Here is a 25,248-nt window from a genome sequence, read left to right as displayed (position 1 = left end):
CCCCCCCCCTCTCTCTCTCTCTCTCTCTCTCTCTCTCTCTCTCTCTCTCTCTCTCTCTCTCTCTCTCTCTCTCTCTCTAAGATTTCTTCCTTAAATAACACATACCTCCTACAGTAGTACAAGTTTATATACCAACTAGCTGTACAGATGACAAAGAAATTGAAGAAATGCATGATGAAATAAAAGAAACTATTCAGATAGTAGGGAGACGAAAATTTAAGTCATGGGTGACTGGAATTCGGTAGTAGAAAAAGGGAGGAAGGAAATTTAGTAGGTGAATATGGATTGGGGCTAAGAAATGAAAGAGGAAGGCGCCTGGCAGAATTTTGCACAGAGCACAACTTAATCATAGCTAACACTTGGTTCAAGAATCATAAAAGAAGATTGTACACATGGAAGAAGCCTGGAGATACTATCAGGTTTCAGACAGATTATATAATGGTAAGACCGAGATTTAGGAACCAGGCTTTAAATTGTAAGACATCTCCAGGGGCAGATGTGGACTCTGACCACAATCCATTGGTTATGAACTGTAGATTAAAACTGAAGAAACTGCAAAAAGGTGGGAATTTAAGGAGATGGGACCTGGATAAACTGAAAGAACCAGAGGTTGTTCAAAGTTTCAGGGAGAGCATAAGGGAACAATTGACAGGAATGGGGGAAAGAAATACAGTAGAAGAAGACTGGGTAGCTTTGAGGGATGAAGTAGTGAATGCAGCAGAGGATCAAGTAGACAGAAAGACAACGGCTAGTAGAAATCCTTGGGCAACAGAAGAAATATTGAATTCAATTGATGAAAGGAGAAAATATAAAAATGCAGTAAATGAAGCAGGCAAAAAGGAATACAAACGTCTAAAAAATGAGATTGACAGGAAGTGCAAAATGGCTAAGCAGGCATGGCTAGAGGACAAATGTAAGGATGTAGAGGCTTATCTCACTAGGGGTAAGATAGATACTGCCTACAGGAAAATTAAAGAGAGCTTTGGAGAAAAGAGAACCACGTGTATGAATATCAAGAGCTCAGATGGCAACCCAGTTCTAAGCAGTGAAGGGAAATCAGAATGGTGGAAGGAGTATATAGAGGGTCTATAAAAGGGTGATGTACTTGAGGACAATATTATAGAAATGGAAGAGGATGTAGATGAAGATGAGGATGAAATGGGAGATATGATACAGCGTGAAGAGTTTGACAGAGCACTGAAAGACCTAAGTCAAAACAAGGCCCCGAGAGTAGACAATATTCCATTAGAACTACTGACGGCCTTGGGAGAGCCAGTCCTGACAAAACTCTACCATCTGGTGAGCAAGATGTATGAGACAGACGAAACACCTTCAGACTTCAAGAAGAATATAATAATTCCAATCCCAAAGAAAGCAGGTGTTGACAGATGTGAAAATTACCGACCAATCCGCCTAATAAGCCACAGCTGCAAAATACTAACACGAATTCTTTACAGACGAATGGAAAGTCTGGTAGAAGCAGACCTCGGGGAAGATCAGTTTGGATTCCGTAGAAATATTGGAACATGTGAGGCAATACTAACCTTACGACTTATCTTAGAAGAAAGATTAAGAAAAGGAAACCTTCATTTCTAGCATTTGTAGACTTAGAGAAAGCTTTTGACAATGTTAACTGGAATACTCTCTTTCAAATTCTAAAGGTGGCAGGGGTAAAATACAGGGAGTGTAAGGCTATGTACAATTTGTACAGAAAGCAGATGGCAGTTATAAGAGTCGAGGGGCATGAAACGGAAGCAGTGGTTGGGAAGGGAGTAAGACAGGGTTGTAGCCTCTCCCTGATGTTATTCAATCGGGATATTGAGCAAGCAGTGAAGGAAACAAAAGGAAAATTCGGAGTAGGTATTAAAATCTATAGAGAAGAAATAAAACCTTTGAGGTTCAACGATGACGTAGTAATTCTGTCAGAGACAGCAAAGGACTTAGAAGAGCAGTTGAACAGAATGGAGTGTGTCTTGAAAGGAGGATATAAGATGAACATCAGCAAAAGCAAAACGAGGATAATGGAGTGTAGTCGAATTAAGTTGGGTGATGCTGAGGGAATTAGATTAGGAAATGAGACACTTAAAGTAGTAAAGGAGTTTTGATATTTGGGGAGCAAAATAACTGATGATGGTCGAAGTAGAGGGGATATAAAATGTAGACTGGAAATGGCAAGGAAAGCGTTTCTAAAGAATTGAAGTTTAACATCAAGTATAGATTTAAGTGTCAGGAAGTCATTTCTGAAAGTATGGAGTGTAGCCATGTATGGAAGTGAAATGTGGACGATATATAGTTTGGACAAGAAGAGAATAGAAGCTTTTGAAATGTGGTGCTACAGAAGAATGCTGAAGATTAGATGGGTAGATCACATAACTAATGAGGAAGTATTGAATAGAATTGGGGAGAAGAAAAGTTTGTGGCACAACTTGACCAGAAGAAGGAATCGGTTGGTAGGACATGTTCTGAGGCATCAAGGGATCTCCAATTTAGTATTGGAGGGCAGCATGGAGGGTAAAAATTGTAGAGGGAGACCAAGAGATGAATACACTAAGCAGATACAGAAGGATGTAGGTTGCAGTAGGTACTGGGAGATGAAGAAGCTTACACAGGATAGATTAGCACGGAGAGCTGCATCAAACCAGTCTCAGGACTTAAGACCACCACCACAACAACAACAACAACAACAACAACCTATTTTAAATAACTTGTTTACGATTTTTCTGCTAAATGTTTCTTTAGAATTGCCCAGGTTTATTGTTGGAGTTTCAAAAAAATTCCCGGTTCCCAGGATTCCCATGGCTGCAACAAGAGCTAGTCCTTCACTATGCCCTTTAGTTCATCATCAGAGTTCAAGCACTTCCCTCTGAGATGTTTGTTTGGTGTAAAAAAAAAAAAAAAAAAAACATGGAAGTCACAGGGTGACATATCAGGGCTCAGGCTGCTCCCACTTGAACTTTGTCATTGCACTGTGGGTGTGAACTTGGAAATGTGCGTATATGCATTATCGTGAAGCAGAATAACTCGCTCCATGAGCAGCCAAGGCTGTTTGCTCTTTATGAACTCGCGTAGGCTATGGAGTGTCTCATGCTACACTTCCCTGTTAATGGTTACTCCGTGTTCAAGGAATTCAACAAGTATTGGACCCTGGACATTAATAAATAAATAAAGATGGTGAGCATCCCCTTGCCTGCTGAGGACACAGCTTTGAATATTTAGTGGTGGGTAATGACACACACTTCAAATAACTTATGGGAATGCAGTCATGTGGCACAATTGACAATGCTGTCAACAACATCCCTCAGTTGCTTTCCCGTAAGTTACATGAACATTATATATTCTGGGAGAAACTCTGGCCTCACAACACATGATACAATTGCAAAGCATGTCTTACTACACTAGCCAAAAGTGGCAGAGACAAATTTCAACCAGTTCTGTTGTTACAGCATTCTGTGCCTTTTCATTTGAACATTCCTTAAAAATTACTGTATTACAGTTTTCTAAGGTAGACAGTATTAAACTTTAATATTCAGTTTATTTCATTCAAGAACCTACTACTTCCATGTTAACACAATGGGCTGGCACTGTGGACACACCGGACTCACATTTGGGAAGACAAATCATTTTTTATTATTGTTACTCACTTTGACTTGTACTTCAAGATCACCATAACCTGCTTGACTAGTGTCAATAGTGAATTCTGCAGGAATTGATGCTGGAATGCCTTTGCCTGACACACCAGGACCATCTACTTTCACACGCTCTGGTTCTGCAGGAGGTCGCACTTTAATCTGGAAGGGGCTGCAATTTTAACAAAGACCATTAATAAGTAAAATACTCACTATCCCAAATCAAATGTATAAGAAAACAAAAAACATTACGCTTAACAGTCAACATCTGTGTTAACACACCTGTTTTGAATGTCTTTTCCATCCCACGTTATCCTGCCTTTTAGTGTGCTTCCTTCTGGTGGTGGCAGATATGTGACTTCATAAATGCCACCTCCGAGATCTGTGATCACTGGCTGGTGTTGCAAGGGCCCTTGATTTTAAAAAAAAAAAAGTCATTACATACTCTAGTTTAGAATTTGGAAATTAATTTAACAAACAAAAACAAACTTAACTGCTCCATCAAGCTGTCTTAAATACAGAATAAATACTATTTGTTGACCTTAAATACAACACACGTATGATTTTTCTCCCCTGAAATATACTTGTCCCCTTACCTCTTTCTGATCTCAGCTTAACATCCAGAGGTGCTTTACCAGATTTTGAAGCATCTATTTTGAAAGACACTGGGATATCAGCCCTACATTTATTGGGATCCAATCCAGGACCATAAGCTTTCACAGCAGAAGCATCCACACTTTTCTCAACAGGCACCTGCAAACAGTAGATTCCTCCTTAACATCTTTACAATATTTTGCAGCCATCTCAAAAGTAAACATGAAGTCAATTCCTGACATTACCGACTTGGTTAAAATGTTTAATATTAGTATGTTGTCATTTCTTGGCGAACTCAAATGTGTGTTCGCTGTAGTTCTCCTCTCATTGTCTTGTAGTGACATTGTGTGAGGTGGGGTTGTAACATAAGAGGAGCAAAATATGAGAAATAAGCAATAATGGAATCCTGTTATCCAATTAGAAAGTATTTTTTCATAACGCAAAGATGACGAGAGGCATCTACATTTCCATTTATTATACAAAAGAGCTACTTATCAGATATTCCAATGAAATCACTATATTAAAAAAGTAACGAGAACTTGTAATCTTACACTAGGCTACCAACTACAAAATAAAACAAAAAGTTTTTAATGCTGTAATGCTCATTCTGCAAGAACCAAACAAGAAAATAATCCTGATTTAACAATAAATTTACTTTTAACACAATTCTGATGAAAAAAATACATGACTGTTGCTTAAAAGTGTAGCTGTAATTTGTCTATGGAAACAAGGACAAAATTAATGCATTAACCTTCTCGTTTCTGACATTGACACAATAAACTTTAAATTTACCTTAAAGGGTGAGCCAGGAATGTGCTGATCAGCAAATTTAATACTGACATCATAATCTCCTGGTTCAGATGGTATATATTCCACTGAACATGATCCATCCCTATTATCTTTGCATGTCATTTTCGCTTCTGAAGGCCCTTCTATAGCTAGACCCAGACCACCTGTTCCTGCTCCTAATTGAAAAAACAAAAACAAAAACAAAAAAGCATCAACTAAAAGGAATGGTGGCACTCTTACTACTAACAGAAGAATTGTCTATGCTGCAAGTCCATACTAGAATCATCTACTGCTATAGCAATTGAAAGACCATATGTTAATATAGTTCAGTGTAGAAACACTTCTGAAGAACTTAAGTATATAAGATAAGTTTATAATACACTTCTCTTATTCTCTTTGGTATTAGAAACATTGCTTGCAATTAATGGTAAGCTTGAAGTGAAAAATGTTTGCACCTATATGCTAGTTAAACTTACCTTTAGTTTCTACGGTGAAGACGTTAGGTTTATCAACCAAACCCATTTCAAGACCAGGGCCAAATGCTCTGCATTTCTTTGGATCACTGCCTCTCCTAACATTAACAACAAATGGTGATCCTGGGATTGGTAAACCATCATATAATATATCAATTGTGTGACGACCTAGACAAAAATTAGGAAGCTTTTAATTATTTCCTGATCCACATACACTGAGAACCTACTACAGTAGGCTGCTCTTTATCAAATATGAAAAATCTGCAGTCTTCTTTATTATTAAAGAATAGTATGTCTCCATTACTTTATTAAAATAAAATTCCTTCCTTGTGTGATTGTCCTCATCTTGGGTGCTTGCAGGAATCCCTCTCACAATACCGATTTAACATAAATTTCCAAATACTTTTACTTTTTTATTGCAGCAACTTATGATACTTCAATTTTAGTGGCATTTTGAAATTTTTTCTGTCAAAGCAACTCACTAACATGTGAAACCCTCTTCTGTGAGATATTTATATAATTTTTGCTTTCTTTTACTATGAGAATAATAAGGAATTATATCAGCCTTACCTTCTTCAAATGGCGTATAGCTGATTCTGTATGTTCCATCAGCCATTGGAGTGATAAGATTTTCAGTCTTTGTTCCAGATGGATTAGTAATTGTACAGGTGACCTTTCCATCATCTCTCTTTGCAATAGCACGTGAATCAACCACAAAATCAGTTGGCGAATCCACAAATACACCTAAAATCACATATCAAATTATGATAATTTTTTGGGTTGTGTCTACAATAATTTCTTATGGCAGCAACACATCTTGAATAACAATAATTATATGATTGAAAGAGTTTATCAATGGAAATAGAATCAGTGTTATGAGAGGAATTAATCAAGTAGCTAAATTTTCATTAGAATCAAAATGATAAAAGTTGGAACTTAAGTATTGAAAAAGTCATGCAGTTAGTGAACTTCCTACAAAAAGCAAGCTGTAACACTTTAAAACAAAGAAAATTAATAATATCATTAGCAATTTTAACACACTAACAGCACAGAGTTATTGTAAGTGTCCGTTAGCTCTAACTAAAATTAAACACCAATTAGAATTGTAAAACATCTCATAACATTTATCATTCAACAGCATTCATCAGGGGGCTGAGAGAAGGTTGTCCACAAATACAAAGTAACACAACTTGCATCTTTCAACGTGCACCTATTCTATGGAGACTCACAAACACACAAAAGAAACAATTAACAGCAAGCAGGCTCACACAAAGCCTGCCTACCATGTGGTTGTATTCCATTTCCAGACACTTTGATTCTCTTCAAATCAGCTTCTGGGACAATTAGTGCTTGGAAAGGAGAGCCTGGTATATGCTGATCGTTGAATGTAATGTTGATACTGTAGTCACCAGCTTCTGTAGGAAGGTAAGCCACAGAACATGTTCCATCACCATTGTCCCTGCAGTTGATAGCTGCCTCACAAGGTCCCTCTACTGTAACACCAAGGCCTCCCTGGCCAGCTCCTCGAGTATCTATACAGAATTCTGCTGGTCGACCCACCACCCCCCTTTCTAGTCCAGGTCCTGTGGCTCTCACTTTGCTTGGGTCACTGTCATGCATGCACATGAACCTGTATGGTGCTGGAGATATGGCCTCTCCTCCAAATGAGATGCTCAGTAAGTACTCTCCCAGTTCCGTTGGAGTGAAATTTACAAGAAAACCCTCATGTGTTGGAATAACATGAGCCTTCACACGATTTCCTGAAGGACTTGTAATAGCAACAGCAAAGTCTGCTTTTCCAGCACCTTGTGTTATCACTCTGAATTGCTGCAAACTGTTGATAGGAGCCGCTACAACAGCAATTTGGATTTCTCAACAAACATAACAAATATCTCTTGTATATAATAGATAATAACAACAACATCAATGAAACAAACTGATGATAAACAAATCTATTAAAAGTAGAAGTTTTTTGTGACAACTACATTTAAATATATAATATTCACATGCTAATAGCTAACTAACTTCCAAAATACTTGACTATCATTTTCATTTCAACAGCATAATATACTGTTTATGTTTAACTCGTGTAGTAACAGATTAAAATTCCTTTGCTTTATTTTAAGATCTGCTCAGATAACTAAAGAATACTAGGAAATAACCAAAAATTAAAGTTAATATAGTTTTTTATTCATATGACTGACAAAAGGAGTCAATAACAACAACAACCACCCAGACACAGAGTGGTCTAGTATTATGAAAGTGTTTAAAAAGAAATTTCTAATAAATTTTTAATTATTTTTTCCAATTAGTGTCCTAGCAGTATGCAATATTGTTTAACATGAATCATGTAATCTATAAAGATTAAATGTCAGGGTAGTTTAGTAACTAAATTGGATAGCTTTTCTATAATCTTCACTGTTGGAACCTCTCCCATTTTGAATGTTCCATCTTCATGATGATTAAGATCCCAAAATTGTATTATGACCTCATTACATAGAATGCCATTCAAAGTTGGAGCATTTAATTCAGGATATTGCTGTACTATATTAAGATCATGTGTCATCTCTCCTCCTTGAGACTGAAAAAATTTAGTGACAAAAATTTCTGTGATCACAAATACTGTAAATGATGAGAGGAAGAGAAGTTTTTCCATGAAGTATTATGCCTTTAAATTCATACAATGACATTAGACTACATGGACAGGATTAATACATTGCTCAAAAATATAAAGTTCTAGTCAGTTGTGTCCTGGGTGTGTGTGGTGCGTACTTTATGCAAACTCTAATGACAAATTCACAGGTCTGTTTAAAGAGTTTTTAAATACAAAAACTCGCTGCCAGTGAGGCTATACATTGTCATCACAGCAGCAGAATAGTAAAGGAAATATTTCAGACATTATGATGGACAATATTTAGTGTTAATGATGAATCTGGAACCAGAAAATTGAATGCAATTACTTTGGAAGGCAAATAACAGGTTTCATTAAAGCTTATAATGGTTATATGAAAACCAAAAACGCTTTATCATTAGTGAGACTACATGTTGTAGAGAAAGATATGAGAAAACACAAATATTATATAAATAAAGAGAGACTTATTGGCCTAGGGAGAAATTTTGTACAACACCTGTCTTCAAGGAGTTAAAATTTGTTCTATGGAGGTTTATTATTACCCAGAAGATAATTTTTTACTAAGTGTATAATGAAGAAGAAGAAGAAGGACAAGGAGACGCAGAAGAAGGAGGAGGACAAAAACAAAGCATGTAACTTTAAGGAGATATAAAACAAGATACTGAAGAGGCAAGGGGCCTTAACTTTAAAAGTACAAAATCCTTCAAAAATGAGCATTCAGAATTTTATAAAGCATTATCAAGGTTACCACAAGTTTGCTCAAGTGAAATTCCCTGATATTTCCCCGATTTCCAGAAAGTTTTAGCATTTTTTTTTCCTGACAAATTTTGAGATCTCAAGGGTAAGTTAAGACCTAAGTTGACAATCTGTCTTTGCAGATATAGTACAAGAAACAGTAGTGAAAACAAGGAAATATCTAAAATAAACTTGCAAGCAGATGGTGTTTCCCAATTTTAGCAAAAATTTTAAGTACAAACATCAAAATCTTTTGTAATTAACTGTTTTCAGATGTGTGTTTCATTAAGACCACTGAAGTTATTTTATTTCAATAAAATGAAACCCATTTAGTGACAAATATATGCATTTCCTTGGAGTCACAAGATGGATTTAAAATACCTTCACCGATTTTAGATATAACGTTAGAAAAAAGTAGGCCTCTAAAGAAGTGTATAAATGGAGAAGAATTGTGTAAACCAACATTTCGCCAGAAGATGGGTAGTATGACACTTCCCGAAACGTCACGAGGTATCAACGCTACCACCTGGCTGGAGACCCGAGAAACCTTCATCAACAGTTTACGCCAGGAAAGCCTACAGTCACATATACAACACTGTAGGTGACTGCCAATAAAATGTTGGTTCTACTATGTTCATTATTGTCAGCTATTACCCACTGTGTTATATCTATTATTTTACAGGTATTGAGAGATCTTTCTTTCAAGAAATACAGGAGTGCATAGTGTACAAACTGTGGGCAACTGACAATTTTCTCCTTCTTACAGTCCATACTTTCTAACACGCAAAACTACTTTTCAAGTGCCAAACTGTACTAAAACAAATAAAACGCCACACTGTACATCGTGCTTGCGGTGAGACACTCGCAATTTCTGAAATCCATCACCCACAGTCTCTGGCGTGCTGAGGAGCACCACAGTCCTGGGTCCATGAATAAACCATGAAAATCTCCTGCATGTCATCACATACAAACAGACCTGACCTGCAGGCAGATCAGTGACACTAGACCCGACGGGCTGAGCCTGAGCATTAATGTGAACCGAATGGCTTCAGATCAGCAGGTCTGATTCATTACAGGTACTTGCAGAAACAGCATCTGGTTTTGGCCCGTCGTGGAAACCCACTCGCCTGGCCAGAAATTCACGAGCCACAGACAGCATGTTGATGAAATGAGACCTCAGTGATCAATCCATGAAACAGATAATCTGTTCAAACACTCTGAGAATCAATAATGAGGATAAGTATGAACTCACCGTAAAGAAGATTGCTAAGCTGCAGACAGGCATGCAGAAAAGACAAACACACTCACAACACAACTAAATTTTCAGCCACAGCTTTTGTCAGAAAACGGGAGCGCACACACACACACACACACACACACACACACACACACACACACACACACACATTCACACAATCACTCAGACACAAATCATGCTGTCTCTGGCCACTGAGTCTACAGTCCCCGAGAATCGGATCCAAACAAACCACTCCTCATGCCTTCCTGCCTCTAGTCAGCAGCTGCTAGGCTAGCAGCGAGAAGTGATGGAAGCACTGACTGCAAGCTAAGGGGAGTGGTAGGAAGGGGAGAAGCAGTAGGAATGAGGGAGTAGGGAAACGGTGCATATACTCAGCTGCACCCACCCAATGACGATGCACGATACCTCAGTAAGCAAACCGTTTCATCTACTGACGTGAAAATTAGATTTTTACAAAACCCGTGGCAACCCTGATTACGTCAAAGTCAGTTACTATTGTCATCACTTTGATCAAGTACCTTAGTTCACAAAGGACAAAATATCTGCTTCTTGTAGTATCTTATCAGTTCACCCTGTTACACAAAACTTCACAAGGACACAATGTTTGTACACACACAATCCCAGTTCCGAAGTCTCTACATGTTCCTGAAGTTGATACAGTAACTTCATTTCAAAACGTTAATTTACATGTGAATTTCATCATGAGGAAACATATGCTAATTATGTTTTGTGTTGACATATGTTCCCTCTCCTCCCCCCCCCCCCCCCCCCCTCTCCTCCCTGCCTTCACTCTAAGGTTTACTAAAGGATCTACATGTCTGGCTCTAGCCAGGATTTGTGTAACAACATAAATTTGTAATTACTCTTTTCCAACTAGTGCTCCAGCAGTATGCAAGATTCATTCTGAACAATCATTTAGTCTATGAAACTTAATTATATTAGATAAAAATCTGCTGCAGATCCAAAATTGGAAAATTACAAGACTGATGAAAAACACAAAAAGTATTGTTAAAAATAAGGTGAAATGATCAGTAAGGGACTAGAGCAATTACCAGCAGTCTAAACCACCCTCAGCTTTCCAGGAGAGGAAAGAAATGACCACAATTAAAGCAAACTGAACTCATTTTTGAGTGGAGGTACACAGTGAGAAACCCAAAGGTATACTAGCTGTAATTTCAACACTGTAGACAGTCTGAATTGATTTGCCACATTCATGCAGTTATCCTTGACTCAAGGAATAATTATTACTAAAAGAAAAGCCCGTGTTTAATTTCCTTGGCCTTCACTTATTGACGGCTTAACAGGCAAGATCAATGTGTTTTATTATCAACTATATTTTTTTTTTAATTCTGGAAAAAGAGGAACTTTAATTGACTTACTTGGTTCTAGTCCATCCACTTTAATTTTTGAAATATCAACATGGGGCTGAACTTGTATTTTTATTGGACTCTGAGGGATCTTCTGTCCACCATACATTATTGTTGCAGTATACTGACCAGGCTGCGATACGCAGTAGTCAACAGTGAAAGTACCATCTCCATTGTCAGTGATATCCAATGGCACATCAGTTCCTGTCTCACTTTTAAGAGCCAGCTGTATATCACCTAAAATACATGTTTTATGTTAAGATTTATGCTACGGCAAACAAACTTCAAATGGAGCTCTGAGTATTGTTTAGTTTCTGCATTCTTTCCACACTTACCATGACCAGCTTCTCTACAGTCAATGTTGAAATGGGTAGGTGTATTCGATTTCACACCTTTTTCTACACCAGGTCCAAAGACCTGCACTTTTGATGGATTAAGAGGCTCTGATACAAACACTCTGTAAGGACTATTCCTTGTTGCAACACCACCATAATTCACCTGTGGAAATATTGCAAGTCTCGGTTTGTGTTTCAAATACTAACATTTATCCACACTCAAATAAAAGCACACAAAGATTACAGATGACGTTTTTTTTCATGAACACCTATTATTCATTTGAAAGGGAAGGTAGTAAAGAAAGAAATAATGAGAAGATGTACTTCATATTTTTACCTGTACTACATTTTTCCCTCCTTTTGGAACATATTCTGCCTTAAATGTCCCATCGTGATTGTCCTTTACTTTAACATCAACATTTTTGCAACTGGCATCAAGGACCTGTTTATGAACATAGGAAAAAAATATGTAAATGAAGGAATTTAATAGTACATTTTGGCATTATCATTGGCAATATTATGAAAAGGATAACTGCTACTCATCATATAATGGAGATGTTGATCACAGAGAGAGAGAGAGAGAGAGAGAGAGAGAGAGAGAGAGAGAGAGAGAGAGAGAGAGAGAGAGAGAGACAGACAGACAGACAGACAGACAGACAGAGAGAGACAGAGAGAGAGTGTGTGTGTGTGTGTGTGTGTGTGTGTGTGTGTGTGTGTGTGTGTGTGTGTGTCTCAACTGTGTCAACATACCAACGCTTTCATTTGGTAAGTTACATCATCTTTGTTTTTAGATAAATTTTCCCACGTGGAACGTTTCCTTTTTTTTTTTCTTTTCTTTTTTTCCCCAAACAATGGAAAATCCAGGGTGGAATGTAACAATATTATGAGAAGGAAAGTTGCTGCTCACCATATAGTGGAGATGCTGAGTAGCAACTTTCTGTCTCATAATATAATTTTTTTTATTTATATTTCCACGTGCAAACCACTGAAGATGCCTATTAAATTCTGAATGTACAAAGACAATCATAACACAGTCAAATAACATTTATCATATCAATTTGATTTAAAAATAAATGTAATATCTACAGTCAAACATCACAAATGTAGGTAATCATTTGAAAATTAACAAGAATGTTTGAAACTAGTCACTAATAAAAATATTATAAACAACCCTGATGGAAACCTTAATTAATAAATTACAAACACATATAGTTACTGATCCTCATACCAACACAATGTTGGAATTACGTAAATATAATGTCATTTACTATGCTAGTGAGAAACCAAACACGTCTTAACCACCAATAAATGGAGGAAAGCACTGTAAGACAGAATAACTATGCCATTATTTGAAATCTCACAAGTGATTAAACACTGGACACCCATAAGAACAACAATCAAAATGACAAGCTCACATAAACGATACCATTTTTTAAAAAAATTCATAAGAAATACGACCTATTACCTTCAGATAATGTATTTTGACTAACGATATTATAACAAAACAAACACTACACTAAGGTGGAAAACAGTTTGGTCAGCGATATCTGTTCCCAGATGAATGGCACAGCAGAGGAGGAAAATGATACTGACACCTACAGCTATATAAAGCAGCTTGCAGAGACATCACATTGATGTGAATTAGCCGCAAAAATCTGTTCTTGTTCCGGCATATCGACAAGTGCCGGCACAAAAATGAAGATCACAAGAGCAAAGAAGGTGGTTAGATGACATCAGGCAATAGCCCGGATTGTTTGCATGTTGCCCATTGCTTGCGACACCATTGTAAATTCAAAGCTAAGTATTGTCAATCTGCTTATTTGTGATAAAAACTCCTAATGTGATTTGCTTGAATTGTTGTATAGCATTTCAAAAACACAGCCTCCTTTAGGCACCCTATACGTGACGAGTGGGCAGGACCCCACATTTGGCGACGAGTATCCGCCAAACACAGTGGCAGATGGCCATTTTTCTTTTTTTCTTTTTTTTCTGGTGCCTCAATTCTCTTTTTCTTTACTTTGCAGGGGTTTTTCTTTGCTTTAACAGTTTCTTGTCGTTTTTGATAATCAGTGTTTTCAGGTGGGTGTTGCAGAAAATTTCTTTGCTTGGTTGCCTTTTCTGTTTCTTGCATTTGTTTCTTCCAAAATGCCCTCCCCACCTGTCTGACCCCAGCTCAGGCACCACAGCCACGAGCATTAGATGCCACACAGCTAACGCAGATGTTTCAGTTCCAGACACAACAGCTCTCCACATTACTCAACACAGTGCAGCAGGTATTGGCCAATTCTGGGTGCCCAACAGAACAAACACCACGTACTACAGCTGGTATATCACCTTTTTGCCAGTTTAGCGAACTGTAAGAGGAATAGCTTGACTGGTTACAACAATTCAAAGCCGACATACTCCCCCACAATGTACCAGGTACTGTGACACTACCTTATTTCTTATCAATGGTAGGAAGTGCAGTGTTCAGACTTATCTAGAAGTTATATCCTAACGCCACTCCGAGTGAACTGTGGTATGAGCAAGTGATCGATGAACTAACTAACTATTATGACCAACAAGCGTATGTGGTAGCAGCTAGGTATCAATTCTTTCATTGCAAAAAACTTATCGCAAGTGGGTAACAGATTTGCCAGGTATGACAAGGAAATGCAAATTCAAATGTGCCTGCATTGCTTTATATTCAGATGTTGTTGGGTGATGTGATCAAGTGCAATACACCTGATGTCAAACTCTGAGAACAAATTTTGAAAAAGTCCAATCCATCATTTCACCAGGTGATGCAAATACTAGATCAGTACGATTCCAGTGCCTTGTCAGTTCATACATTTGAGCAGTTAGCTATTTGCTGGCTTGAGTCCCTTACTTGCGATCGCCCCATTCTGCACCAGCATCATGCGCTAACCACACCGACCTTCCACATTGTGTAAGCAATTATACTACATAGGCTAACTGAATTAACACTATGCCATCTGGCGACACCACAGTGGTGCCGTGTGCATAGTATCATGCAGTGGCCGGCGACAGCACTGTAGTATCTTTTGCATTCTGTTGGTGTTTTGTTTAGGTAACATTAAGCTACACACGTCAACAAGTTTTTGTTTTTTTTGTTTTTATAAGTACTTGTGCCCTTTCATCATGGCAGACGAAAGGGACGATATGATTATTTATGATGAATGCGCAGACGACTTGGCCGTTTGGGAAGAAGACAGTGAATATAAAAAAATGAAAGTGAAGCAGAATTGTCGAAAGATAGTGAAATAGGTCCAATTGCAATAGAAGGAAACTGGATTTAAAAAATGCCAAATTTGTCGACATTATGGTACATGAACTTAGAAAATGGTTTGGGCTTACTATCCTTATGGGAACTGTAAAAAAAAGTGAGGACTGATGATTATTGGTCAACGAATCCATTGATAGAAACACCAATATTTCGCAAAACGATGTCCCGTAACCGATTCAGACAAATATGATCATGTTTACATTTTTCCGACAATATTAAACTGGATAATGCCAACCAACATTTCAATTGACGAAGGAATGATACCGTGGCATGGAATGTTAAATTTTAAAGTTTACAATCTATAGAAAATTACGAAATTTGGTATACTCATTCAGATGCTGTGAGATTCGAGTATGCGATACATTTCCTCATTCAATATATGTTCTGGCACTGGACAGCCTTTAACAGAAACAGTGATGGAACTATTGACACCTTATGGAAAGTAGCATCACCTCTATGTGGATAATTATTATAACGGTGTAGAACTTGCAGAGAAGTTACTTGAAAAGAAAATTCGAGTTTGTGGAACAATACTGCAAAATAGAGGATTTCCGGAAAAATTAAAGTGCACAGCAGTCAATTTGTTTGAATCTTGTCATCAACAGAAAGCTGAAGTACTTGCGCAGATATGGAGTACTACGAAAACTGAAATGATATGAATGATCTCTACAATACATAATGCCACTTGGACTGACACTCAAAGAAAATGTAGAAAAACGAATTACACAATAAAAAAACAGAAAGTGTATTAGGAGTGGGTCGGGCAGACAAACTATAAAATGTCAAAAAAGGTTTGCATGTACCTCTTTAACTGTGCATTATTTAATGCATTCCGTACATGGCAATATTTCAAAACAGACCACAAGAGTCTCCGAATTCAAGACTTTTTATTCAAAGTGTCTGATTCATGGATAAAAGACCATGTACCTGCTTCTGAACAAAACTTGGGGGTTGGCACTACATCACGTACGTCTTGTCATGATCTGGCTGACTTACTTTCCGGTCACATAAAGCAACACCAGCTAACACCCATTTCCGAAACAAGTAAATGGAAATTAAAGAACTGCCATGTATGTTCCCAAAAAAAAAAAAAAAAAAAAAAAAAAAAACAACTTAATGTGCAAGTCTTGTGAAGTTGTGTTACATCTTGGAGGCTGTTTTGCCACATATCATATGCAAGAGAAATACTAAGTACCAAATACAATGCAAATAAACAAATATATGAAACAAAAAATATTGTCTATATTTATGTATGTATATCCCCGAAATTTTATGAAAGTAGGGGGAACAGGGTTGTGAACTTACGAGAACTAACAATGAGATTAGTAAAACTTAACAATTTATAATCTCCTGATGTCAAGAACGGCTGGCGACAGACCAAGTAATCCTAATTAGCACTGCCAGCACCAAGTGAATACATTTGTATGAGACTTGCGGACGGCAAAGTGTTAAGTCTTGCCCTAGGTGTTATTCATGGCACAAATGCCAAGGCTGCCCCTCCCGACAAGCTCAGTGTTACACTTGTGGTAGGAAAGGACATGTATAATCCTTATGTTTGCAATGGAACAAACATAAGAATTTGGCCCACTCACAAAAATCTAGTCGCAAGGCCCATGTCATTAACACAGTATAGTCAAAGTCTGCAAAGGGCATTAGCAAAACTAGGAAGCGTGCAGTTTCTACAGTGATACGCCAGTCAAACAAACTTTTTGTTCATTTACTTCTTTGTGGGAAACGTGGGAAATTTCAGTTGAACACGGGTGCCTCTGCCACATTGCTAAATCTTCACATGTATGAACTGTTAGGCTCCCTACATCTGTCTAAAACTAGCACGCAACTGATGGCTTATAATGCACAAGACATTCCCATTCTCAGAACATGTATTTTGCCTGCTATGTATCGCTCGCATACACAAATAGTCACTTTTACAGTGCAACAAATGTGCGAGTGTGAGAACATATTTGGTCTTGATTCTTTTGACTTGTTTGGTTTTGACATTCAGGACAAGATGTTGTCAGTCTCTGCATTCAATGCAAAAGACAGTGTAGGTAGCTTGCTAAAAGAATTCCCAGAACTCTTTTCTGAAGGTTTAGGCAACACTAACAATTTTGTTGCACATATTACTTAGAAAGACAATGCTCAGCCGAAATTTCGCAGGGCCACAACTGTTCCCATTGCATTACGGGACAGAGTCACTGTTGAACTTAATAAATTGCAAGACAATGGAGTTATTGCACCCACATTAGCTAGTCAGTGGGAAAGTCTACTGGTTTTGCTCCCCAAACCTGCAGGTCACATTCACATCTGTGTTGACTTTGGAAGTCTACAGCCAACCCACGAACTGTCATTGATACTTATCCATTGCCACACCCAGAGGATCTCATGGACAGATTAGACACTGGGTGCTACTTTTCAAAAATTGATTTCTGAGATGCATATCTTCAAATACTCAATTAAGACTCTCAAAAAGTGCGTGTAGTAAATACTCATTTGGGCTTGTTTAAATATTTGTGGTTGCCTTTTGCCAGTGCTTCCACACCCGCCATTGTCCAATGATATTTGGAACATCTGACTGCAAAAGTGCCAAACTGTTCAAACTATTGGACAATATTGTAGTAGCAGGTTGTACACCTGAAGAACATATTTCAAATTAGCGTGCTTTGTTTCGTGTGTTGTCTGATGCAGGACTAAAGTGTAGACTGGACAAGTGTGATTTTTTAAAACCTGAGTTGCAGTACCTGGGTCATATCATAAACAGTCAAGGTGTACAGCCTCTTCAGTCGCATTTGTTAGCCATATGAGACTTGCCACGTCCTCGCAATATCACAAAGTTGCAGTCAGTCTTAGGGAAAATGAACTATTATATTCAGTTCATACCAAATGCTACACACATCACAGATCCATTGCGTTGCTTGCATCACAAGAATATCCCTTTTGTTTGGATAGATGAGTGCCAAGTAGCTTTTCAAAAACTTAAAGATGCATTGCTCAGTGAATGATGTTTAGTTCACTTTGATCCTGACAAACCAGTTGTATTGCAAGTTGACACTTCCTCTTATGGAATCTATGTATTGCTATCACACAGGATTGGTGGTAAGAACAGACCTATTGCTTTTGCATCAAAAGTGTTATCCAAAGCTCAGTGTAACAATTCACAAATTGAGAAAGAGGCATTGGCTATTGTGCATGGTGTCACCAAATTACACCACTATTTCTTTGGTAGAAAATTCTACTTAGTAACAAATCATAAGTCTCTGTATACCTTGTTTCATCTGACTAAACCAGTTCCTGTTCGAACCACCCAAAAGTTTCGACAATGGGCTTTGTTGTTGTCTCAATACCAGTAAGAGATTGTGTTTCACCTGACAGCTCAACAAGGTAATGCAGACACGCTTTCATGTCTTCCAATTGGCCCTGATACAGACTGACATTTCTGCTGCATCTTCTTGGCACATCGGTGCTCAAGATTCTTAATTGCTTCAGTGTTTTCTGCTGAACTGTAAGAAAATTGCACAGGCCACAAAGCTGATCCAGATTTGAACATTTTGCTAACATACATTCGCACATCTTGGCCTCACTCTTTGAATAGCATAAAGAACTCTGTAGTGCACCAATACTTTGCATGTCAACATAGCCTCGCTATTCGGAAAAGTATGATTCTTGTTCAAAATGACAGTGGACAGTCACATGCGTTGATCTCTTAAGACTTTGCAAAAAGAAGTGTTGCTATTACTTCACCAACGACACTGTGGAAGTGTTTGTACGAAACAGTTATCATCTAAACACACTGTATTTGGCAGGGTATGAACACCCAAATAGAACAGATGACACCACAGTGTCATGCATGTGCGGAAAATCAGGTTGCTCCATCACAAAAATTCTTTGCTTGACCTAAGTCACAATCGCCATGGCAACTTGTGCATATAGACTTTGCGAGACCTTTTTGGGACACCTGGTTGACTGTGGTTGTTTCGTATAGCAAGTTTCCTTTTGCTGTACCACTGTACTCGACATTATTTAGAAAAATTCAGGTTTTGATTTCTATTTTTTGCCTAGAAGGTTTAGCTGAAGTAGTAGTGTCAGACAACAGACCTCAGTTCACATCAAATTAATCCAAAACATTCTGCGAACACAATGGCATACAGCATCTAACCAATGCACCGTTCCATCCACAGTCTAACAGCAAAGTGGAACATTTTGTCAGAACCTTCAAGTAGCAGGTGGCCAAACTTCACTCGGCACACACCAGGACTCAAGCATTACAACTGTTTCTTGCCTCACACCCACGAGGTGGACCATCACTGGCGCAATTGCTTCACAGCCACCACCATTGGACACTGCTCCACCATCCTCAGCATCCAACACCAACAGAAGGCCACAAGTATCGCTTCATGCCACGTTATTGTTTTCTTTACAGGGTTTTTTAATGGCAGCAGACGATGGATGCGTGGCGGGATTATCTACCTACTTGGTGCTTGCATGTATGTTCTTTCAGGTCAAGATGGCTTGCAGCACCATCATCAAAATCAACTTTGCCTCTGTCATGTGCAAGATGATCTTTCAGTGTCTCTTCCCCCAGATTCACGGGTCCAGTGAACAGTGCCGTCATAGCAGCTGCCAGAGGGGCTCATCATGACACCGCAGGATGACCCCATGGAGATTGAGCCTTTACCTCCTCCACCTTCTCTTGTCCTACAGATTGAGCTGGACCCCCTCACACCACAGCAGTCGCCACCTCCTTCATCTTGTTCATGGCAGCAAGAGGTGAACGCATACCCTTCTGGTCATTTTCTGGGGGATGTTTCCACCAGAGCATAGGCCAGATGGTGGGGTATGGCTGGAAGCTTGACGTCCCCTGCAGCCACAGCTCCCTGCCCAGCGATGCGCCCATACTCCTGCCTCCCCTGCCATGGTTGTACTACCTACACATCAATGGTCCGTCACTTTTGCAGGGGAGGAATGTTCTGGCGTACCAACAAGCACCAGCATGAAGACTAAGATTGCAAGCACAAAGAAGGAGGTGAGACATCAGCCAACAGCCCGCTGACCAAGTACCACACCACAACAGGAGCACACTCTAGCCGAAGAGAATATAAGCGCCACTTCTGTCAGTCTCAGGGACCGTATTCACACAGGACTATGAGAGCACTACAATAGGAGTGACAAGGGATCCATATGAATTTCTTACATGAACCTCGTATACAGCAAAGGACTTCGATTGATTGAATTTCACCCATAGCTTGTGACACCGTTGTAAATTCAAAGTGAAGCATTGTCAGTCTCATTATTTGTAATAAGAACTATTAATGTGATTTGCTTGAATTGTTGTACAGCATTCCAAGAATGCAGCATCCTTTAGGCACCCTATACAAGATGAGTGGGCAGGATCCCACAGTTCTGACTGCATAATATATGTTAACAGTATCTTAAAATCCTGGGTGTGAGTATGAACATGCAACATCTAAGTTTAACTGCTCCATACACCCCACTTACTGGATATTATAATTATGTTGTCAACTTTCTGCACAACAATGATGAGGACACCATGCTTATTACAATATTCTGCCACTGTCTGAAGCTTTTACTGTGATGTTCAACAAATAGTGTGTCACTGAATGAAGATTAGATTATTAAATATTTGGTATGTTAACGGAGGGAAAGGTGCGATTCTCTTTAGCTGTAGGAACATTGTACTATGAGACTGGAACTGGCCATCCAAACTGCTACAATGCCAATAAAGTGTGAAAAGTCACTAAAATTCAATTAGTGTTTGGAGTTCATAATTTAGCACTGTTCTTACTGAAGGCAGTTTTCAGCATATTATTCCACAAAAATCAAGATATGTGACTTCAAGACATGTATATGTGAGTGCAGCTCAGGCAAGGGGAACACCATACAGTCACACGATCTAGATGCAGCAAGAACTTCTGAAACAGCAGGTCGCCATTTTTTCTGTAGATGGGAGTAATGCTGTGAGCTGTGCTGCATGCAATGTGGTGTAGCAGTTAGCAATGCTGGATGGCATTCTGTGATTTGCCAGTTCAGATCCAATCACCAGCAATTATTTGTTATTTAGTATTTATCACTTCTGTAATGTGCTCAAAATTTCTTGTTTGTAATGTTTGCATATTCTGGAATATTCAGTGTTTGTATAAATAACAGCACTCTGAGTTCAAGAGTTCAGTTCTGTTCAGTCTGTACAATGGTATTTGTAATAAACCTGCTTTCACTATTTGCTGTACTGCACTGACAATCATGCTTTCTGATTTGGATTTTATTGTCATTATGACATGACACTATTCAGACATAAAGCTAGAGACAAATCTAGAGTACACTGGCAAGCAAGAAATATAACCAACAGTCCACCTGCTCTAGAGTAATTCATACAACTTCATTAAGGACAGCAAATAGCACGAAGCGTACAATGCACATTGTATGAATGATAAATTTAATACATGTATACAGACATCGTGTCACATTTTATGAAAATTTCTTTCCATTAAGATAAGAGGAACACAACTATAATCCGACAGAAAAACAGTGTGGATGACAATGAGCAATATGATAACATGTAAAATAATGTGGCATGTTATAGCAAACAATTCAGAGCAATTTACAGTAAGTGTCTACACACAAAAAGAAGATTTTATGCATATTTATTCTAAGCTTGATGAAATTTTGGACATTTGACTTGAGAATAAGAGGAAAGTTATAATCTACATCTGATTTGGGAAAAAACACAAGGTCTTCCAGATGCTCACATACTGGTAGGACTCAAAAGACAAAATCCTAGCTTTTCCCTATGGGATTTTTTTTTTTACCACATGGGGCTGTTTTTTACTTACACACTATTTCATTATCTTATTGTTAGTGAAATGAAATAAAGAGTTTAAATAAAAAAAGTCTACTTTCACGGAATTCTGGGGAGCTGTGAATACCAGCATAAAAATCAAAAACCAATCAAAGGAGGCAACAAAATTTCCACAGAGTAGCCAAATCTTCAGAAGCATACAGTGTGATCCATCCCACATGTAGATCTTTAAACTTGAGGACATTATCCACAAAAGATGTCAAATGTACAAAGAACTATCCTTTTCTCTTCATTAATGATACAGAATCGGGCAACAATTGTTATTCGTTACGCAGAAAATGGAAACCAAAGGGGGCTCCACAGCAAGTATTACAGTTTAATTTAGAAACTGAAATGGACATTAAAATTGATGACAGACAGATCGTGCCTTATTGCCCTCTTTCAAAAATGTTTCATGTACACATCAATATTGCGTACTGCAACTCTGTTGAATTGATTAAATACATTTGCAAATACATCCTGAAAGTAATGGCATGGCCATTCCAGGTTAGCTATCAAAAAGTGTGTTGAGTTATGACCATTATTAGTATGAACTGTATACGTAGAGGCAAAGATGATTCTTACTAGCTGAAAATGTAGATATAGAGTAGGCTAGTAGCTGGATTGACAGAAAATTTTATTTCTAAATAATAATAATTGCAGTGCAAATTATTGTGCTCTTGTTTCACTTTGTTAGTGTACCCTCATATTTGTCTCGAGATTCATTTTTTACATGTTATCATAAGATTGATGACTTAATACAGGCATTAAGTTCATCCAGTTCTACAGGCCATAGAATAACAAGAAAAATTTGTCAAAAATCTCCTACCAGGAGAACAGCATCCCTCAAAGTCAGCTCATTTCTATGTGTTTCTAGTGAAGCGTGATAGTGCGTTTCTAATGCCTTTTTTGTAGACTGTAGTGCATTCTTCCTAAACAAGTTTGTGCTGCCTGAACACTTTCCCTTTATCAGAGCTTCTGCTTATATTGCAAATCGAGCTGTTATGAAACCTGAATATTCAGTAGCACCTTCAAAACTATGTATTTTTCATCCATTAACTAATTGTATGAATGCAGTATCTCAAGATACCATAGCCATACCACTTCTTTGCTGAATCTGTCAGCAAGATATATAGCAAAAATGTTTTTCCATTAAGATGTAGCACAGTTTTGTATCTGTGTAAGTCACACAGCATTACATTTATAGTTGTAACATTCAACTATCACCTGATGATGGTCTAAGAAGTTTCATAACATCAGGAAAGTGTTTCCTTTTTGATACTTGTCCCAGCACTGCAGCCCTATCTTGTACTGTGCCGAGATAGTTTAGCTGTGTGCACATGTGAGTGGTTACCTCCTATGCCCGCATCTTAGATTCCATTCGACTGAAAGTTCTTGAAAGATAGGAAACTACACAACTGCTCCTATTAGTTTTTTCCCTCTCTCTTCTGAACTCTCATGATGAAACACAAGTTTTATAAATTAGCCTAATGTTATTTCATTTCTTTACTTAGCATAATACATATGGATATTAAGTTTCCACTTGCAATCCAGCGATTGACAAAAACAGAAAATAAAATTAGAAACTAAAATAATTTTGCTGGTGGTTTTAGTTACATAAATTAGAGGACTTACTGACTATGAGTAATTCAGTTTTTCCTTTTATTGTCATGCCCGTTTACCTGTATATCTAATGGTGCAGATCCTGCTCGCCTCGTATCCACTGTGAAATCCACTGGTTTTCCTTTTGATACAGATTTTTCAAGCCCTGGCCCATAACATTCAACCTGTATTTTAAAAATAAACGCAGTTCTATCATTAAGCCCTGGTATACAGTGTCACAGAAAGCATATTCAACATTATTCAGGGCATTTACATAAAAATTTCTGTTTGACATATTATAAAAACTACAAACTTTTCTCATATGACAAATTATGAAGTGTATACTTTTAATCAGCTTCAATCCATTATTAAGCTAAAAGACTCACTTTTTCTGGGAAATAATCGGTATTTGGCAATATCTGTGATATGTAGGGACTCTTTGGAATATCTTCATTGTCACACAAAATATGTACAGCATATTCACCAGGTGCTGTAGGATAATATTTCACATCTGCAGAACCATCACCATTGTCATTACATTCAATTTTGGCCTGCGAAGGGCCTTCAATACTGAAGCCTGTAAAAGTTAATTGTTGAACATTACTTTCTTATTATCTAGTACAACGAACTTAGTCCTTACTGTACGTAATAAACAGTCCAAGAGAAACTTTAAGAAAAGTTGAGTGCTTATAGCCTATTAAAAAAGAAATTATTTCAATTAATAACACTAAATTTTTCTTCTTATGGAAACATAATTGAGAAAAGGAAAAGAAAATATTCCTACCTAATGCTCCAGTTTCACCATTTGTTTCGACTGTGAAGAGAGCTGGATACCCAACAACACCACCAGCAAGACCAGGTCCATATGCTCGTATCTGTGTGTCTTTATACGGACCAACATTCACCTCAAAAGGTGACCGCGGTATCTCCTGGCCAGCAAATGTCACCATCACTACATAACGTCCCTCCTTCCGAGGATGGTAAACTGCTTCATACACTGTTCCATCAACCTTCTTCAAATTAACTTGCTCATTAACACCACCTGGAAGATATTTAGGAACATTTTCAATTTTTTGACATAAGTAAAAATATATTATTTATGTAACATGGAAGTATGATAAAGAGAGTTGCTTTTTTCTGTATTAATGTAGAACCTTTTCCATTCTAAAAGAACAGATGAACATTTTTGGTTATGGCATAAATGCATACACTACATTCTAAATAACCAATCACATTTGGCATTGATAAAAATCACACATTCAACAACAGCAGATTTTCTGAAAACTCTTAACCTGTACTAGCTGTTCAGTCACTGTCAAATTACATCAAAAAAATGACCACTTGAACTGCATTTTGGACAGTTAGTACTACAAACTAAAATTTGATCCCGACATCACAAATTCCACATCTAGTTTTTCGTATAAACTGAGTAAGTTTGTATTACATAGTGCTGTGCTCTACAGTTTTTCCATTATGCATTTTCCATAATTTTTCTCAATAAAGTACTACACTCATTTTGCAACAATGGTCTGATAGCTTGCTTGCTTGCTGCCCACGTGTCGCTTCCACAGCACAAGACGCAAGAGTGGGAAGAGGTGGGAGTGGGAGGTGTGATCGGGTGGGGGAAGAGAGGGATTGGTCAGCAGACAGCACAGTGTGTGCAACACACAATGATCCAGACAGCTCTGTCTCTTTGTCAAC

The 25,248-nt window shown here is 38.0% G+C and overlaps 1 protein-coding gene and 1 long non-coding RNA gene across 5 annotated transcripts in view; one reads left to right on the top strand and one right to left on the bottom strand.

Annotated features, from left to right (window-relative positions):
• Positions 1 to 25,248, bottom strand: part of LOC126298936 (filamin-A) — a 496,221-nt gene that overhangs the window by 219,802 nt on the left and 251,171 nt on the right. For 2 of the 4 annotated variants that reach the window (XM_049990534.1, XM_049990533.1), the window contains 13 exons: positions 24,332 to 24,589; positions 23,934 to 24,124; positions 23,628 to 23,732; positions 12,147 to 12,251; positions 11,810 to 11,972; positions 11,487 to 11,711; positions 6,766 to 7,332; positions 6,053 to 6,226; positions 5,486 to 5,650; positions 5,013 to 5,185; positions 4,223 to 4,379; positions 3,909 to 4,038; positions 3,642 to 3,798 (listed from right to left, as the gene is read on the bottom strand). In XM_049990534.1, the coding sequence (XP_049846491.1) occupies positions 3,642 to 3,798; positions 3,909 to 4,038; positions 4,223 to 4,379; positions 5,013 to 5,185; positions 5,486 to 5,650; positions 6,053 to 6,226; positions 6,766 to 7,332; positions 11,487 to 11,711; positions 11,810 to 11,972; positions 12,147 to 12,251; positions 23,628 to 23,732; positions 23,934 to 24,124; positions 24,332 to 24,589 (2,570 nt within the window). The remainder of the gene's footprint in view (positions 1 to 3,641; positions 3,799 to 3,908; positions 4,039 to 4,222; positions 4,380 to 5,012; positions 5,186 to 5,485; positions 5,651 to 6,052; positions 6,227 to 6,765; positions 7,333 to 11,486; positions 11,712 to 11,809; positions 11,973 to 12,146; positions 12,252 to 23,627; positions 23,733 to 23,933; positions 24,125 to 24,331; positions 24,590 to 25,248) is intronic. The other 2 variants (XM_049990536.1, XM_049990535.1) reach the window with 1 other exon arrangement.
• On the top strand, positions 14,788 to 21,327 carry LOC126298937 (uncharacterized). Its single transcript, XR_007552696.1, has 2 exons — positions 14,788 to 14,879; positions 20,048 to 21,327. It is a non-coding gene; the product is annotated as an uncharacterized LOC126298937 (long non-coding RNA).

Source organism: Schistocerca gregaria, chromosome X, assembly GCF_023897955.1.
Source record: "Schistocerca gregaria isolate iqSchGreg1 chromosome X, iqSchGreg1.2, whole genome shotgun sequence".
NCBI lineage: Eukaryota > Metazoa > Arthropoda > Insecta > Orthoptera > Acrididae > Schistocerca > Schistocerca gregaria.
Note: the sequence above shows the minus strand (reverse complement) of the source record. Positions and strands in the feature narration are given on the sequence as shown.